The sequence below is a fragment of the Sminthopsis crassicaudata genome, chromosome X (genome assembly GCF_048593235.1).
Source record: "Sminthopsis crassicaudata isolate SCR6 chromosome X, ASM4859323v1, whole genome shotgun sequence".
In the NCBI taxonomy this organism is placed as follows: domain Eukaryota; kingdom Metazoa; phylum Chordata; class Mammalia; order Dasyuromorphia; family Dasyuridae; genus Sminthopsis; species Sminthopsis crassicaudata.
This window is the reverse complement of record NC_133623.1, coordinates 10,923,796-10,942,352: the sequence shown is the minus strand read 5'-3', so window position 1 is coordinate 10,942,352 and position 18,557 is coordinate 10,923,796. Positions and strand designations below refer to the sequence as shown.

Below are 18,557 nucleotides of genomic sequence, written 5' to 3'. Positions count from 1 at the left end.
TAGCAGACTCTACATTCAGTATGAGTCAACATGGTACCCTGGAAGCCCCTAAAAGCCAGGTGGATCATGAGAGTCTGGTGGCTGGACTCTAGCTGGCTCCCATCCAGACAAGATCATGAGAAGACTCCATGGTGATGGTTGAAGGGACTGGGAAGGTTTAGCCTAGAATAAGGAAGGTACGTGTTGGGGAGACGGGATAGAGAAGTGGGGAGGAAGGAGGCAGGCGCAAGCAGTCTCCAAATATTGGAAAATCTTCCACGTTCCTGTGGGAAAGGCTTTCCTTCTGTTTGGCCCCAGAGGCCCAAACCGAGGGCAGTTCCTGGAGGTCCCAGGGAGGCGGATTTCCTCTCCTTTCCAACAAGGATGGTCTAATGATTAAAACTGTCCGAAAAGGGACTTGGCTGTGTTGGGCTGGAGGTGGGCAGGGTGGCAGTCGGGTGGATTTCTCAAGTCCCATCCATCCCCAAAATCCTATAGCCCAATAATCCCAAAGGAATGCCTTGAAAATGGCAGAGCAAGGGATCTCAGCCCTGGGCTCGGGTGCGCTCGGCAGCTCTCCCCTTCCCCAAGCCACCCATCGTCCTTAGAGAAAATGGTCCAGACCAGGGCTGGCGTTCTGTCCTGACTCCTGTGCTGGGTGGGGCATTAGGACCCAGCACCCGAGGTAGTGGAATCTCCAGCTCTCGTGTTTCTCCCTGGCTCCCTCCTCTCTTTGTCATCCTCCCAGCAGCCTAGCAGACTGCTGCTGCTGCTTGTGCTGGCTGGGCAGCTTCCCTCCTGCCTCCACCCCTCCGGTGGTTACTGCCTGGCTCGGGTCCAGCCGGGGAGCCCAAAGAGAAAGGATCCGGGAGGATCTGCCCCTCCTGTCCCAGATGGCCTCCCCCAGGACCGTGACCATCGTGGCCCTCTCCGTGGCTCTGGGACTCTTCTTTGTCTTCATGGGGACCATCAAGTTGACCCCCAGACTCAGCAAGGATGCCTACAGTGAGATGGTAAATGCGGGCACTGGGGGCTCATGGGGGCATGCTGCTTGGCGGCGGGAGCACCGTATCCCTCCCATCTCACCATCCCCATCCCTGAAATGTCACCTTCTTCCCTTCTCCCCAACAACTTTGCAGCAGGAATAGCCATGCAAGGGGAATTTCGGCTGGGAGCTCCTCCGGAGGGCTCGAATGCTGCAGGGGGGAGGGGCCACCAACCCCTGGTCCTCCGTTCGCTGAGACTGGGATGCTCTGCTCTGGGAAGCACCTGAGCCGGGACTCCCGGCCGGGGCCAAACGGCCCCCCGTTCCCCAACCAGAGAGCTCCGGGAACCGGTGAAGAAACCCGGTTCCTGAGGGATGGAGCCCGAGAGTTCATCTGTGAGGGGAAGAGAGCAGCGGCAGTAGGTCCGCTCCTCCGGGGTTAGGATGGGGCCAGACACCGGGCATGGGAGCAAACGGCCGGGGACGGGCCCCTGGGTGCCGCTTCTGGGGCTGGCGGGGCCTGTCGGAGAGCTCACTTAGCCAGCTCCCGGGGCTGGAGGCTAATTGGCAGAGCCTGCTTCTGTCTCCGCTCTGACAGCCGGCCGCCCGACTTTCTTTCCCCGGGTGCCAGAGGCCAGGGCTCTTGCAGACCTGCACGGGGAATGGGCACGGGGGGCAGGCTGGCCAGCGTCTGCCACTCTGGAGGTTGGCTGGCTCTTCCAGGAAAGGAGTGCTGGGGGACCCGCACCAGGAAATGCCATGGAAGTTTCTAGGCTTTTCTGGCTTCTTCTCTCAGCACCTGCCTCTCAGTCCCCTTCTCATCCCAACTCGGGCTGACTGGCCCCCGCACCTGACTGCTCCAATCGGAGCCCCGGCTCCCAGAGGGTGGGGTTGGATGGGGGGGGCCATGCAGCTTAGGCTAGGGACTGGGGAAAGGGAGAAAAGAAGACAGAAGCAGAGATTTTTTTTTCACCTGGGGCAAAAACAGTTGGGGGGGCGGTGGAGCAGCAGCATCCACATTAAAGATGGCCAACTGTGGGTACGGTCCATCCCCCCTCCATCCGCCAAGCTCACAGCCCCCACTCCCTTCCCCTCTCCTGGGGCCCAGCTTCTCCAGCCAATAGGGAAGGGACAGCAGTCTCTAGACTACCAGAAGTAGGAAGCGCACCCCACCCCCAATATTAGTGCCTGAGCAAAGAGCTGCTGCCCTGCCCTAGTTCCGCCTCTGGCTGGGGGGCTGAAAAGAATTTCTCCCCGTATTCAGGGAGGGAAGTGGCTTTGGAGGAGACTAGCACACATTCTCTGGAGGATGCCTTCAGAGCCCCTGCACACGAACGACACTGATGAATTTGAGGGCATCCAATGACATTTTGGTCGGTAATTCTGAATAAAACCACATCACACCTGAGCCCATGCTATTGTAGGGTCACGCCCGAGATCTGCCTCTGTGGTGGGGGCAAGCAAGCATGGGACGGGCTAGAGAGCGGGCTCCCGCTCATCTCTAATGGTGGCTGGGGTTCGAAGGGACTTTCCTCTCTCCCAAGCCCAATCTCTATCCAAGGAACTGGCCATTAGCAAGAAGCAAAGTGGCTCATTTGGGAGGGATCTTGACGACCCTGTGCCAAAGCATTACAGATGCCCCCCTTCCCGCCCGCCTCAACACGACCGAGCCAGTGGAGAACACAGGCATCCCCATGCCCATGGTGGAGATGAGGCTGAGGATCCCAGCCATCGGAAGACTTGGCCACATTATATAACTAGGAAGTGCCAGGGACAGCCAGCTAGTCAGGCTGGAGACATGGCCACGATTTCATCAGACTGGCCCCGGTGCCCTGGCCTTGCTACCTACCACCTCCCCACTAGCTCTTTTGTAAATGGAAACTGCTTGTGTGGAGGGCCTTGCCCATTGCCACCCAGCTCAATACTCAGATCCCAGCTTCCCTTTATGTCTCTAGACTTTCTTCTCCCTCTCAGCCCCTGAAGCACTTTAGTCCATGGGGATGCCACCTAAATTCCCTCTGAGCCCTTTGAAATTCGCCTTCCCTAAATCCAGGTGTCCCCCTGGCAGATTCTCTCTAGATTTCTTTCCCTTCTTGATCCCCACAGAGATTCCTAGGTAGCACTGCCACTTGCTGCTCGTGTATCTGAGCACCTCTGTACCTTAGTTTCCTCCTTTCTGCCTTACCTCAGAAGGGTCTCATAGGGATCAACTTAGAGAGGGGACACCGAAAGTGCTTTGAAGACCGTCGGGCGCCAGACAAACAGAAGGCTAAATTATCGTTAGGAACGTGGCCAGAAACCCTCTCCCGTTCGCTGGCTTTCACAGGCAGGACCCTCTAGAAAATCTCAGCAGCTCAGAGCCAGAAAGGGACTTAGGGGGCCACCTAGTGCAACATGCCTTTCATTAGACAACCTTACTGGAGACCAGGACACTGTGAAGGAGTGGAAAAGTGAAATGATCTATTACTGGAAAAGGCACGCAAGCTCATTATTTCCAATTACAAACAGTAACAAGAAATAGGCTAATCAAAGCGTTGCCTAGAAGACACTTTTAAACATTTACTTCACAGGAGATAGGCACAGTTTGCAGATGGCGTTTCTTGGTGATTTCAACTAAATTTCTAAAGGATCGAACGAGATAAGACGCAGCAGCCTTTGTAACCTTTAAAGCACTAGAAGTGCGCGCTATTAATAATGAGAATGACAGCAATGATATGTTGGTAGATGCTTGGAAAACTTACTCTCTCGAGCAGTTTAAACATTTCCCAGGCAATCTCCTTGACACCATTCGTTTGGCAAATAATTTCAATCTTTATGGACACCACAAAGGCAAAGTGCAACCAAAAAATCCTCGTCCAAATTATCCCAAGTTCCTCGTCAGGTCGTCAGGGAATTCCCGATGATACTGTTATCATTACATGCTATGACACCTTTATTGTTGTCTTTTAATTTTCAGGAGAATAAGGGTTGTGAGGAATTCCAATGTTGTGTGAATCTGGCAGCTGGCACTAACACATTTTGGGGTCACAGGAACATAGATTTTCAAATAAAAGGGCCTCAGAAGCCACTGGATCCTTGTTTTGAAATTGGGGAAACTGAGACCCAGAGAGAGATGAAATTGTTTGCCTAAGGTCACACTCGAATCCATTTGAACTCAGGACCTTGAATTAATTTGTTGCCTCCCTGAAAGTGGCTTACAAGGATCAGTTTAATGAATGGTAATCAGGTATCCTGTACCACAGTGCCATATTCTCTGCTTTGCCTACTCCTGTGTCAGAAAGGATTTCAGAATGCTTAGCCAGTATACACACACACAGAGATATCTCTCTCACACACATACATTCTCTCACAAACGCTTACTTTCTCACATACTCATATTTTCACCACATACACACCCATACTCTCATACCCACTCTCATGCTTTTTCATATACATTCATACTCTTACACACATATTAATACTCTCTCACATACATTCATACTTTTTATACACACTCATACTTTCTCACATACACTCATAATCTTAGACACACACTCATACTTTCTCCCATACATTCATAATCTTACACACACTCATACTGTCACACACATTCAGACTCTTACACACACTCATACTTTCTCACATACCTTCATAATCTTACACACACACTCAGATTATCTCACATACATTCATAATCTTACATACATACTCATACTTTCTCACATATATTCATATTCTTATACACAAACACTCATACTTTCTCACAAACATTCATACTCTTACACACACACTCATACTTTCTCACATTCATATTCTTATACACAAACACTCATACTTTCTCACATACATTCATACTCTTACACATACACAATACTCTCTCATATACATTCATACTTTTATACACACTCATATTTTCTCACATACATTCATAATCTTACACATACACAATACTCTCTCATATACATTCATACTTTTATACACACTCATATTTTCTCACATACATAATCTTACACACAGACTCATACTTTCTTACTCTTACACACATACACACTCATACTTTCTCACACACATTCATACTTTCTCACACAATTCATACTCTTACATACACTTTCATACTTTCTCACATACATTCATACTCTTACACACACATTCATACTTTCTCACAATTCATATTCTTACATACACTTTCATACTTTCTCACAATTCATACTCTTACATACACTTTCATACTTTCTCACATACATTCATACTCTTACACACACATTCATACTTTCTCACAATTCATATTCTTACATACACTTTCATACTTTTTCACATTCATACTCTTACACACACACTCAGATTATCTCACATACATTCATAATCTTACACATATACTCATACTTTCTCACATATATTCATATTCTTATACACAAACACTCATACTTTCTCACATACATTCATACTCTTACACATACACAATACTCTCTCATATACATTCATACTTTTATACACACTCATATTTTCTCACATACATTCATACTCTTACACATACACAATACTCTCTCATATACATTCATACTTTTATACACACTCATACTTTCTCACATACATACATAATCTTACACACAGACTCATACTTTCTTACTCTTACACACATACACACTCATACTTTCTCACACACATTCATACTTTCTCACACAATTCATACTCTTACACTTTCATACTTTCTCACATACATTCATACTCTTACACACACATTCATACTTTCTCACACACATTCATATTCTTACATACACTTTCATACTTTCTCACATTCATAATCTTACACACACACTCATACTTTCTCACATACATTCATAATCTTACACACACACTCACTCTCACATACATTCATACTCTTACACTCACTTTCTCCCATACATTCACAATCTTATACCCATTCATACTCTTTTTCATACATTCATACTCTTACATACATTCATTATCTTACACACACATTCATACTCTTACATACACTCATACTTTCTCACATATTCATAATCTTACACACACACTCATACTCTCTCACATATATTCATACTCTTACACACCCCCACACTCATATTTTCTTACATACATACTCTCACACACATACACTCATATTTTCTCACGTACATTCATACTCTTACATACACACACTCATTTCTTTCTCATATACATTCATAATCTTATACACACTCATACTTTCTTATACATTCATACTCTTACACACATACACTCTTACACTCATTATCTTACACACACATTCATACTCTTACACACACACTCATACTTTCTCACATATTCATAATCTTACACACACTCATACTCTCTCACATACATTCATACTTACACACACTCATACTTTCTCACATACTTTCATAATCTTACATACACACTCATACTCTTTCTCACATACAGTCATACTCTTACACACATTCCCCCGTACTCTTTCTCATAGACACACACTCATTCTCTCTCTCTCTGTTACACACACATAAGTACAAGTACACAAATACATTCCTATATATACCCGACCCATGATTTCATCAGTATAAGAAGCTCCTGCAATAAGAAATTCTTTCATTGATACAAAATTTGGAAATTGGTTTGCAATTTATAATCTTGGGTAAGACTTCTTAAACTTTTTCCATCCAAGAAATGTTTATGGGTACATAGATATGTAAAACAGATATTCAAATCAAACATTTCCTGATAAGAAATCCTAATTCTGTATCCCCCATGTGGCATCATAACATCCAGTTTCAGAAACCTTCTTCACTGTGGTCACATAGCCAATGTGTGTCAAAAGTAGGACTCTGACAGCAGATATTCCCAGGTATTCCTGACTGCAAGGCTGATCTTCATAATCCAACATGCTGCCCTCTCTTCTAGTCAGTCTATTGGCAATTTTATTTCAGTTACAATCCTTTTATTTGGAAGGCAAGGTGGGGAGATGGAAAATAGGAGCTAAGCTTGTGTGGCAGTCGATTTGTGTTTGGATGGCACTTTTCTCCATTCCTGTGTCATAGTCCAGATTTGCTACAATGGCTGCCTTCTGATTTTCCCATTCCAGAAACGTGCCTACAAGAGTTATGTCCGGGCCCTGCCGCTGCTGAAGAAAATGGGTGTGACTTCCATCGCTCTGCGAAAAAGCATTGGAACCCTCGAAGTGATCTGTGGCATCATCATGACCGTGGTCCCCGGCCGTCCCAAAGATGTTGCCAATTTCTTCCTCCTCTTGTTGGTCTTGGTTGTGCTCTTCTTCCACCAGCTGGTCGGTGATCCCCTCAAGAGATATGCCCATGCCCTGGTCTTTGGGATCTTGCTCACTTGCCGCCTGCTGATTGCCCGCCAGCCTGAGGAACAGCTTATTGAGCGGAAGGCCTCCTCCAGGGCCAGTGAGGGGCAGGGTGCCCCCCACAAGAAGGTCAAGGTCAAAGTGTCATAAGGAAGCAGCCTTACATGGTGGACCTTCCAGGCAGCTCCCTCTGAGTAGCCCAGGAAGATCTCAGTGCATTCTGTTCCTTTTTGTTTCTTAATTGCTTTTGTGGAAAAGGGGGACCTAAAATGCCACATAATGGTCCTCGTGTTTGTGTTTCCCTATTCCCCACATTTAGCTCCTGACCTGACGATAGACCCACCATCTTTTATCATTCCTCCATCTGGTTGCATGGACATGTGTGTAAGATTACTTCTCAGGTGTTTGTGTGGCAAAGATTCCAGCAAGTACTGTTTGTGGGGGAACAGTGTACATGTGGAGATGCGTGCTTGATTTACATGTGTATAGATGGGAGTGCATGAGGACAAGGCTTTGGTCTCAGCCTAATCCTCTAGAGAAAATCCTCACTTTATGTACCGGGTGCATTCTAGCAAAGGTTGAGACACAGCAAGATGGCTGCCCCACACGTGGGGGCGGACATCGTACAGCACTTTCCCCATTTGGCTGACTCTGGATTCTTTCTTCTGCCACCCGTCCTCATTCCCTAACTCCCCGGTCTCCCCACAGTCCAGGAATGACTTCTCTAGCTAGAAATCCCCTGGTATTACAATTGGACCTCAGATGATTTGGTTCTTCCCTTTGGGCTTTAACATCACATTTTCCCAGCAGGGGCTTTTAAGTGATCTTGCCCCCAAACATAACTCTGTCAATCAGAAGTGTTGGATGATGTAAAATGAATTGGCTTCCTCCCTCAGCCACTGTGTAAATCGGAAAGCCTAAATAGCGAGTGACCTTAGAACAAGGGGGCCTTGAGATAACAGAAAATCTGATCCTGACATAATGGACAAATGAGAGATTTGTAGACTGAGAGCCGGAATGGATGGATGTTAACGATTCTCCATTCTGAGCCCCTTATTTGACAGATGAGGAAACTGAATTGAGACCCTGCAAGTTCAAATGATCTGTCTAAACTTATACAACTCTGAATTAAATGACAGAGCTGGGATCTGGCCCTGGTCCTTTGGATCCAAATTCCGTTCTTTCTGTTATACCACTTTGCCCCCGTTCAGACCCTCTGAGCCCAAATGATTCCAGAGTCGCCAATGCACCCGAGCAGTCAACTTTTCTCCAGACACTGTTGTCTGATCTTCCTGATCCCAAAGCTGCCTTGCTTCAAGCTTCCTCAGCCACCAATCAGGATTTCATTTCTGCTCTGCTCTGCTCTTGTAGCTGAGTGGGCAAGAGGTGAGCCTGTTAGATGTCTGTGCACCTCAAGCCCCAGCTGTGCTACTTCCCAGCTCATCCCCAAAGTGCCCAAGCGAAGCTATAACTTCTTGCCAAACAGAAGCTCCCTTCTTACTGATTTTGCACTGAGGTTAAACTGGGTCCAGGTTTGTGACTAGGAGCAGCGTCCTGACCCATCCCTACATCTATATCTCTCTTCATTAGAAAGGGGGAGTGTTTGAAAAAATGATGATCGAGCTGAGCAGTCCAAGAAATTGCTTCCTTTGATAGAAACTGCTGCTTTGCTAGATGTTGGCAAACCAGTTTTGTTTTCGATGGTTTGGGGGTTGTTGTGCCAGGCAAGGGGAAGAATGGGATTGTCATTTTGGAAAAAGCATCACCATTCTTGGTAAATGGCTCCTTTCCCTCTCCCCTTTTTGTCTCATTCTTTCCAAATAAACTTTTAGACATTTGAAGGAGACTGTCTGGGCTAATATTCAATTTCTGGAAGAAATGGCCTTCTCTAAGGCTTCCAGCTCTTCTGTGACACACCTCTAAAGAGGAAGGAGAATCATTTCATATCATATGAGGTTATATAATTCCCCCTCGATTAGCTCTTCGTGCCAACTGAAAATTTCAGTCTGCCACCTTGAGGAAGTTCAACCATTACAAAAGTATTCACATCTTCCAGAGATAACACATGTAAAAGCACCTTCTGAAGGGCAGAACAACAACATTTGGGAGGCAGGGGTTTGTCCAGTCAGGCAGAAGGCAAAAAACCCACAAAGTACCTGCTCTTAAGGAGCTTGCATTCTAGCAGGAGAGATAACATGTACAGATGCATATAACTACAGCGTATATGGAAAATACTAAGAGCCAGGTGAGCCAATTCTCCCCCTGAGGATTTTATGGGTATCATGAGGGTCTGAGGAAACTTCTCTCCATCCATCTTGTTTGAGTCCCCATATGCAACACAGTCCTGTGGCCTAATTCTCTGGAGCAAGGCCAGCTGTATCTACCCCTCGGTATTCTAGGGAGACCCTAAAAGGTTTAGGGATATCTTTGCTGCCACTGGCTCGAGCTCCCACCAGTTGTTTCCTCCCCCACACTCTCTTCGGTACCAGTGAATAGTGCTCTAGCTCCATTTACTAAAGGATATTTCATTTGAAGACATGCAATAACAAATGTACAAACGTTTCCCTTTGTCCTTGTCTTCTGAGGAGAACGGGTTCAAACTTCGCTCAGTTCCTATTGAACAGTACCACCAACTTCATGTCCACATAGAATATGAGTCTGGGACAAGTCCTAGCACCGAGCTAGGTACTAAAGGTCTCACTTCTCACCCAAAGGTCCCTTCTTGCTCCTCAAGGCCACACGAAAATGGAAAGGCAGCAAAGGGCTGTGTTATAAAGAACTCTGGATGCCAAACAGAAGATTTAGTATTTGACTGTGGAAATAATACTGAGACACTGGAGTTTGCTGAATAGAGGATCTTACAGTCACTTCTATTTGATAAAAACCACTTTGGCAGGCAAGGGGAGAAAGGACTGGAATGGGGCGAGAGTTGAGGTAGGGAGGCAAATCGGGAGACTACTGCAGGAGAGGGCTTGAACTGTGGTGTTAACTGGGTGAACAGAAAGAAGGGAATAAATATGAGACACGTTGTGAAAAGAGAGATGACAAGAATTGGTAATGACTGGCTACATGGAGTGAGAATGAGGAAGAAAGGGAGATACCAATATTGTAAGCTTAGACAGAGCAGGACTTCTTCAGTTTTTTTCACTCGCAACCCCTTTTCACCCAAGAAATTTTTACACATTCCCAGGTATATAGGTATAGAAAATAGGCATACAAGTCAACATTTACTGATAATAAATCCGAATTCTGTGACCCCCCCCCACATTCAGTTACAAAATCCCCCATGGGGTTGGAAACCACAGTTTATGAAACTGGGGCTTAGATGACCAGGAGAATGGTGGTGCTCCTGGTGATAACAGAGAAGCTGGAAAAGGGGAGTATTTGGGAGGAAATATGAGTTCTGTTTTAGCCAACTGTGAGTTTGAGATGCTTAAGATGTCCAAAAAGCAGTTGGTGACAGGGAATGGGAATTCAGGAAAGAGAAAGTTGGATGCATAGATTTGAGACTTGACTATAGAGAAATGATCAGGAAACCCATGGAAGCTGATGATGTCATTCAGTGAGGTAAGACGAGGCAGAGCCAGCATTCAAAACCAATGCCCGATTCCAAAATGGTCACTCTTTCCCCTCCTCAGGACACTATTTCTCTTTCTGCTAACAGCTGGTCTGTATCCCAGCTCACTTTCTGGTTCAGATACATCCCTTTCCTATCCCTGCCCCAGCCCACCCCTCCCATGTCACAAAGCTGTATTTACCAAGAGCCAGTTACTTGCAAGCTGCTGATAGAACAGATGCTCCCACATTTTAGCCCCGGCTTAGTGGGTTCCTGTGCCCAGAAAGCTGAACCCCCTCTCTAAAGAGGAGGCAGACCCAGCCTCCACTTCCTTTGATTTGGCTCAGTAATTATTTACACAGTGCCTACTAGTATCTTCCAGGTAGGTGCTGGGAATAAAAAGGCAAATACCAAATAGCCCTTGACCTAAAGGGGCTTATATTGGAATGGAGGCAACAACCTGTACAAGGATAAATAAATACAAAATATAGAAAACTAAATATAGCACATTCGGAGGGAAGGGGCCGCAGCAGCACCTAGTGGGGGGGGGTAGGGAATCAAGAAAAGTTTCATATAAACATGATCTCTGTGGCCACAAGGACCATCTGTACTTAAAGACACAAGGAGGGGCCACACGAATACAGATGAGATGAGCTTTAACCTAGCTCTTAGAAAGGGAGGAACCCCAAGGACAACTCCTGCCCTGCCAGGATGCTTCCTAGGGCTTGGGAAGGCAGTCCCCTGGAACATCACTCCGCGGAACCCTTTCCTTCAGTTTGAGAAATACTGAGCTAGAATTAGCTCTCTCTTCCTCTTTCAAATATTGGAAAACTAAGGAGGTAAGAAGTTCAGAATAAAATGGTATATATTTAAGTTTCTTCCCATCAAACAACGGTTCCACAACAGACTGTCACAAATGGCAAATATGAGTAAACTAGTTTATCTAAGCAAAACAGCAAATAGAAATTGGAGAAATTCTACAGATTAGAATACAAGATTTAATGAGTTCTTTAGCTGGAAATAAGACAAAATCTCAGCTTAAATAAACAGAATCCATCATATCCCAGAGAAGGGTCCACATTTGGCAAGTTCTAGAATATCAAGCAAGTACAGTGACAGGATGGGACCAATTTACCTCGTCTGTCTGCCATTCTAAAGTTGGATACTACCTCCACTCTTCTCCACCAAGAATATATCTAGAGCTAACTCACTAATTCTCTTAAACAGGTCTGCAGCACGAAAGTGTGTTTGGAGCTTTGGCTTCCATTTCATTTTATTATCATTTCTGACTCTCTCCCTCAACTGACCCCTTCCCCACCTATTAAGCAGGCAAGAAATGTAAAACCCATTAGAAATATGTAATCGTGTAAAACAAATTTCCACATTAGCCATGTTTCAAAAAGAAAAAAAAATATGCTTCAGCCTGCACTTGGAGTCCATGAATAACATGTTTCATCATGAATCTTTTGGAATTGTGGACAGTCACTGTGTTGATTAGAGTTGTCTTTTCACCATTGATTATTTTTATAATATTTCTATCCTTGTGTATGCTGTTTTCCTAGTTCTGTCCAATTCTCAATAAAGGTGACATTTGGGGCAGCTGGGTGGTGCAGTGGATGGAGCACCAGTCCTGAAGTCAGGAGGTCAAATTTGAGTTCAAATTTGACCTCAGACACTTAACACTTCCTGGCTGTGTGATCCGGGCCAGTCACTTAACCCCAACTGCCTCAATAAAAATAAAATAAAATAAAAACTAATAAATAAATAAATAAAATAAAAGTGAAATTTGAACTGAACATTGAAGGGAATTAAGCATTGAAGGAAGAGGCCCCAGTGAGAAAGGAGTACATTCCAGGTGTGGGAGACAATGTGTACAAAAGCTGGGAAAGGGAGTTCTGTCTGTGAGGGACAGAAAAGTTAGGTTGTAAAGTCAATGGGTAACAAGCCTGGAGAAGAGCCAAATGGAGGAGCAAATAGATCTGCTCCAGGATGTAATAGTTTACTGAGAGGAGGGATAAATTTAAGGAAAATCATTTTGGCTCCCATGCAGAAGATGGATTAGAGCCAGAAGAAAGGAAGTGCAGAGACTAACTGGAGAGTGACAGCAAGAGTTATAGGATAACGGTATTAATTAGCATATATATCCCACTTTAAGATTTGCAAAATGCTACACACATGTTAATTCATTCGATCTTCATGATGACCCTGAGAATTATGCACTAATATTGTCCCCATATGACTGATAGTTAAACAGGTATAAAGAAGTTAAATGACTTGTCTAGGGCCACACAACTAAGTTCCCTGAAGCAGAATTTGAACTTGGATGTTACTGAGACCAATCTATAGACTAACAGCAATCTATAGACTACTGTGTTACGGTGTTACAGAGGCCTTTGGATTTTAGTCAATCAAAAAATATTTAAGCAACTACTCTCCGCCAGGCACTGTGTTAGACACAATTACAAAGCCTGAGATGAGTTCTACCTTCAAGAATCTCATATTTTTAAATTTTTATTTTAACTTTCAGTTCCAAATTCCTTCCCTCCTCTACTCTTTCCCCTAGCCATCGAGAAGGCAAGGATCACAATACACATTTGAAGTAATGAAGAGCTTATTTCTGCACTAGTCATATTTCAAAAGGAAAAACAAAAGCCCAGGAATATATACTTACTTCAATCTCTACTAAGTCCTTCATGTTCTCTATGTGGAGGTGGGCAGCACTTTTTCATTAGGAGTCCTTGAAACTGTGAGGATCATTGTATTGATCAGAATTACCAAATCTTTCACTGTTGATTTTTTGTGTTTTTTAGTCATGTGTGACTCTGTGGCTCCATTTGGAGTTTTCTTGGCAAAGACACTGAGTGGCTTGCCATTTCCTTCTCCAGTTCATTTTCATTATGAGGAAATTGAGGCACACAGGGTTCAGTGACTTGGCTAATACCACACAACTAGTAAGTATCCAAGGTCTGAACTCAGGTAGAGGAGTCTTTCTGACTCCACACCTGGCACTTTATCTGCTATGCCACTTAGCTGCCTGAACCAGGTTGTGAAATATGCTAAAAACTATACAGAGGTGTCTGTATTTTATCTTGACAGGAAGTCACAGAGTTGACCGAACAGGTGATAAGAAAATGTGTGCAATGTACAGGACTGACTGGTGTATCAAGAGTTGAGGCAGGATGCTGATTAGGAACTAAGGTCGCGGCTCTGAATGGAGAGAAGGGGTCGGAAGTTTGAAACAGCAGGATTTGGCAATTTATTAGATATGAACGAGGGAGGAGTGGGGTCCAGGCGAATACTGAGATCATGAACCTGGTAGGAGGGCAGTGATGCCCTCAACAGAAATAGACTCTTGGAAGAGGGTGGATTTGGGTGAGTTGGTGGAGATGATGAGTTCTGCTTTAGACATTCTGACTTTGAGGTGTTTCCCCAAGATCCAGTCTGAGGTATCCAACAGCCAATTTGGGCTGGATTTACAGATCTATGTAGAAAGGATTGAACCCAAGTGAACTCAACTGGGTTACCCAGAGTTGGTAAAGCTCAGGGGAGAAGCTTAGGAGAATAAACACAATTAGGGAGTAAAGAAGCCTGAGAAGGGGAGACAGGAGAAACAGAGGGTTATTAATGACGTCAAAGGCTGCAGAGGGGTCCGGAAGGATGAAGATTGAAAAAACCCCATTAGGAAGTGGAAATCTTCAACATAAAGAAGATCCAACTCACTTCCAGGTGATCAATGATGGACAGAAACAGCTACACCCAGAGAAGGAACACTGGGAAGTGAATGTAAACTATTTACACTACTGTCTATCTACCCAGGTTACTTATACCTTCAGAATCTAATACTTAATGTGCAACAAGAAAATGGGATTTACACACATATAGTGTATCTAGGTTATACTGTAACACATCTAAAATGTATGGGATTGCCTGTCATCTAGGGGAGGGAGTAGAGGGAGGGAGGGGAAAATCTGGAAAAATGAATACAAGGGATAATGTTATAAAAAAAATTACTCATGCATATATAGTGTCAAAAAATTTTATAATAAAGTGACTTTGTTTTCAATAAAAAAAAGAAAGAAAAAAAGAAAGAAAAAACCCATTAGACTTGACACTTAAGAGATCATTGCTAACTTGGAAGGAGCAGTTTCAGTTGAGTGATGACGTCAGAAGCCTGACTGCTGAGGGTTTAGTACCCGAGTACCGACAGTCTCGAAGGGATAGCAGAGACTGGGGGTGGAGCGTATTATTATCTTTATTGTTGTTGTTATTGTTATAGAACTGTGGAGACATGGGCTTTGTATTTGTAGGTAGTAGGGAAGACTGGGGATGAAAGAGAGAAACTACTGGAAAATAAACCGGGGAAGGAATCATGGACAAAGCCCGCTACTAAACTTCCAAACGAACTAGAGGGAGTTTGCGCCAGGCCCATATTTTGAGAACATTCGAAAAACCGTAGTCTGGAGGGCCGCAACCAATCAGAGTTAAGCTAGTTGAGTCCCAACCAATCAGAGACCACAAACCGACCCATTCGGTGCCTTCTACGCAATGGGTCTCCAGCTTATGCTCGACTTCTACGCCTGCGTATGAGTCTACTTTACCTAGGAAGCGCGCTCGCCGCTCGCTCCGCCCCTCGGAGGTCTCGGCTTGAACGTCCGGCCTTGCGCAGGGCGGGATTCACTTTCGAAAACGAGAGTCGGCGCGGGAAGAGTTCTTGGGGCGGCCGGGGCTGGCACTTGGCCCTCAGGTAAGCTACCCCTAGTTTCCCATTACCTGCTGCAGGAAAAGTGGGGGAGAGTCTTACTGAGGAAGGGGCCGGGGGCGGGGACGGGGGCGGCCGCGACCGCAGCGTCTGGAAGGTGGAGCTGACTGAGATAGAACTTCTCTCCCCGCACCTACCCCCCCACCTCATCCCGTGCGCGAGGACGTGCCTACGAGTCATGTGACTCTGACGCTCGCCTCCGCCTTTGCGTTCGCCCCTCCCCTTTGCTCGCCCCGCCCTCGCACTTGCTCCTCGAATCGGATTGCTTTCTCTCGTGTGGCGCGCTTGAGCTGGTCTCCCAGCGCCCCCTGCTTCCCAGGCTGCTCCAGTCAGCCGGCAAAGGGCCACTAAACTTGTAGTTTCTCTGTAGCCCGGCGCCCGGGGGGAGTTCGGGCTTTGGAGGCAAGGGAGCTCCGGCGGCACCGAGTCGCCCTCCACCCAAGTGGTCCTCACACATGACTTTTTCCTTTGTGTGTTTGCTGTGTCCCTCCTGTGGTCAGCTAGATAATGCAGTAGATGGAGGACCGGGACGGAAGCCAGGAAGACTCCTCTTCATCATCGTCTTCATTTTCGTCTTTGTCTTCATTGTCATCTTCATCTTCGTCCTCGTGTTCATTGTGGTCTTAATCTTCATCGTCATTATCGTAAGTTCAAATCTGAGTCCGGACACATATTGGCTGTATGGCCCTAGTCAAGTCATTTCACCCCATTTGTCTCAGTTTCCTTTTCTGTCCGACGAACTAGAGAAGGAAATGATAAGCTACTCAGGTTTCTCTGCCAAGAAAATCTGAAATAGTGTCATGGAAACTCAGACATCACTGTTCTTTCACACTCTTTTTCTGAATCTTTGTCTCTCCCTCTTCCTCTCTTCTGTCTCTCCTGTTCGCTTTCCCTCCCTCTTTCTTTTTCCATCTCTCTCTCTCTCTGTGTCTCTCTCACTTGTACACACCAACACACCCACTCCTCTCACGATCCTGAATGTCATTCTCCCACTACCCTCTGTTGAGGGTCCCTTTATCAATTATGTCATAGGGCTTGTGAGAAAAAAAAAAATTGCATTAAGTCAATAGTATAGCTGTTATTTCCCCTCTAGAACGTGGCTGCTTGAGAGAAGGGGTCGCTTTCTTTTTTCTGCAGGACATATCACAGAGTAGGTGTTTTTCTGATCCCAGCACAGAGTAGGTGCTTTCTTAAGCAAGCACTTGTGGGTGCCTTTTTTTTTTCCTGACACATTTGGGTCACACAGCCAAGAAGTGTTAAGTGTCTGAGACCAGATTTGAAATCAGGTCCTCCTGACTTCAGGGCTGTGCTCTATCCACTGCGCCCCCTAGCTGCCCCCTTTAAAATGCTTTATAAAACAAGCACCTGTGTCTCTGCCCCTAGCACAGAGTAGGTGCTTTTTTTTCCCCTGAGGCAATTGCGGTTAAGTGACTTGTCCAGGGTCACACCAAAGAGTTGATGCTTTTTAAAATAAGCTTTCTGATTTAAAATCCAAGGTTTCTTCTGCCAACTCAGGAAAAATATTATTTCCTCCTAGCCAAATATTGTACTCACAAAGTCTTTTTCACTCTTAATTTTTTCTTCTTCCATTTCTTCCAGTAGGTACTTTCTGAAACAAGCATATGTATCTCTGACCCCAGTACAGAATAGGTGCTTTTTAAAGCAAGCACCTGTGTCTTTGACTCTTGCACATAGTAGGTGCTTTTTTAAAGCAAACACCTGTGTCTGACCCCAGTACAGAGTAGGTGCTTTTTTATTTTATTATTTTGGTTTTTGGTTTTTGTTTTTTTTAACACAATTTTATCTATTTTATTTAATCAAGATGTGAAAGGGCCACATCCATTACACTACTTATATTTTTTAATAAAAAGGAATTAAATATTTTTTTCCAATGACGTTTTATAGAAAGAACATGATTTATTTAATCTACTTCAGAATATTAAGCTTAGTTGATATCTTATCCACTGACCTTATGCAACCCATCCACTCAATTAGCAACTTAATTAGTTGTTTTCCCTCCAGACCTTAATTTACTTACATTTCAGGAAAGGACCTTGTCAAAATCTTTTCAATAAGGGGTGTTAAAAAGTTAAGATGATCGTAATAGGAATCTAAAGCTTAAAGAGCTTTATTGGCATACCCAAGATCATATGGCTAAAAAGTAGCAGAATTAGGATTCAAACCCATGATTTCTGATTTAAATCCATGGTTTCTTCTGCCAACTCAGGAAAAATATTATTTCTTCCTAGCCAAATAATGTACCCACAAAGTCCTTTTCACTCTTAATTTTTTTCTTTTTTCATTTCTTCCAGTAGGTACTTTTCTTAAACAAACATCTGTGTCTCTGAATCCAGCACAGAGTAGGTGCTTTTTAAAACAAGCACTTAGCACAGAGTAGGTGCTTTATTAAAGAAGCATCTGTGTTTCTGACTCCAGCACAGAGTAGGTGCTTTTTAAAATAAGCACCTAACCTTAGCACAGAGTAGGTAATTTTTAACAAAAGCTTGTTGAGTTGAATTGAATCAAATTGCCATCTTTGTGGCCCGAAACAAATCACTAGATACCATTTTGCTCAACTCTGAAAGGAAGTTACACTAGATGACCCAAGTTCCTTTCCAATTCTGATAATAGGTAGCATTTACATAGCTTTTTGATGTGCTTTAAGGAGGCTACTTCATTTAATCCTCACAACAGTCCCATAAGATAGGTGCTGCTGTTGTCTCCATTTTATATATGAAGAAACTGAGCGTTAGGGAGGTTAAGTGACTCAGGGTTGCAAGCTAAGAAATTATCAGAGGCAGAATTTGAACACAGATCTTCTGGACAAATCCCACTCCCTCTCCACTAAACCCTCTAGTTGCCTCTAAAACAATCATCTTAAATTCCTTGCCTGAATCTATCTTTACCTATCTATAAAATGGAGGTCATAATCCTTTTTTTTTTTTTTTTTTAAATTTTAATAGTTTTTATTTTCCAGATATATGCATGGGTAATTTTA

At 44.4% G+C, this 18,557-nt stretch overlaps 3 protein-coding genes across 5 annotated transcripts in view; 2 read left to right on the top strand and 1 right to left on the bottom strand.

The window, feature by feature from the left end:
• The window catches only part of XKRX (XK related X-linked), a 67,730-nt gene extending 52,192 nt beyond the window's left edge, over positions 1-15,538 (bottom strand). The window contains exon 1 of the mRNA XM_074277057.1: positions 15,399-15,538. The gene's annotated coding sequence lies outside the window, so the exon portion shown is untranslated. The remainder of the gene's footprint in view (positions 1-15,398) is intronic.
• TMEM35A (transmembrane protein 35A) lies at positions 713-9,082 on the top strand. The gene is made up of 2 exons (XM_074277086.1): positions 713-992; positions 7,020-9,082. The coding sequence occupies exons 1-2, from the start codon at positions 873-875 to the stop codon at positions 7,392-7,394; spliced, it is 495 nt and encodes a 164-aa protein (XP_074133187.1). The 5' UTR covers positions 713-872; the 3' UTR covers positions 7,395-9,082.
• CENPI (centromere protein I) overlaps positions 15,369-18,557 on the top strand; it is a 58,296-nt gene continuing 55,107 nt past the window's right edge. Inside the window, exons 1-2 of one of the 3 annotated variants that reach the window (XM_074277054.1) lie at positions 15,408-15,544; positions 16,060-16,203. Coding sequence is in view for 1 of the 3 variants with exons in the window: in XM_074277053.1 (XP_074133154.1) it covers positions 15,384-15,544 (161 nt within the window). In the remaining 2 variants the exon portion in view is untranslated. Of the gene's footprint in view, positions 15,545-16,059; positions 16,204-18,557 lie in introns of all 3 variants that reach the window. The other 2 variants (XM_074277055.1, XM_074277053.1) reach the window with 2 other exon arrangements.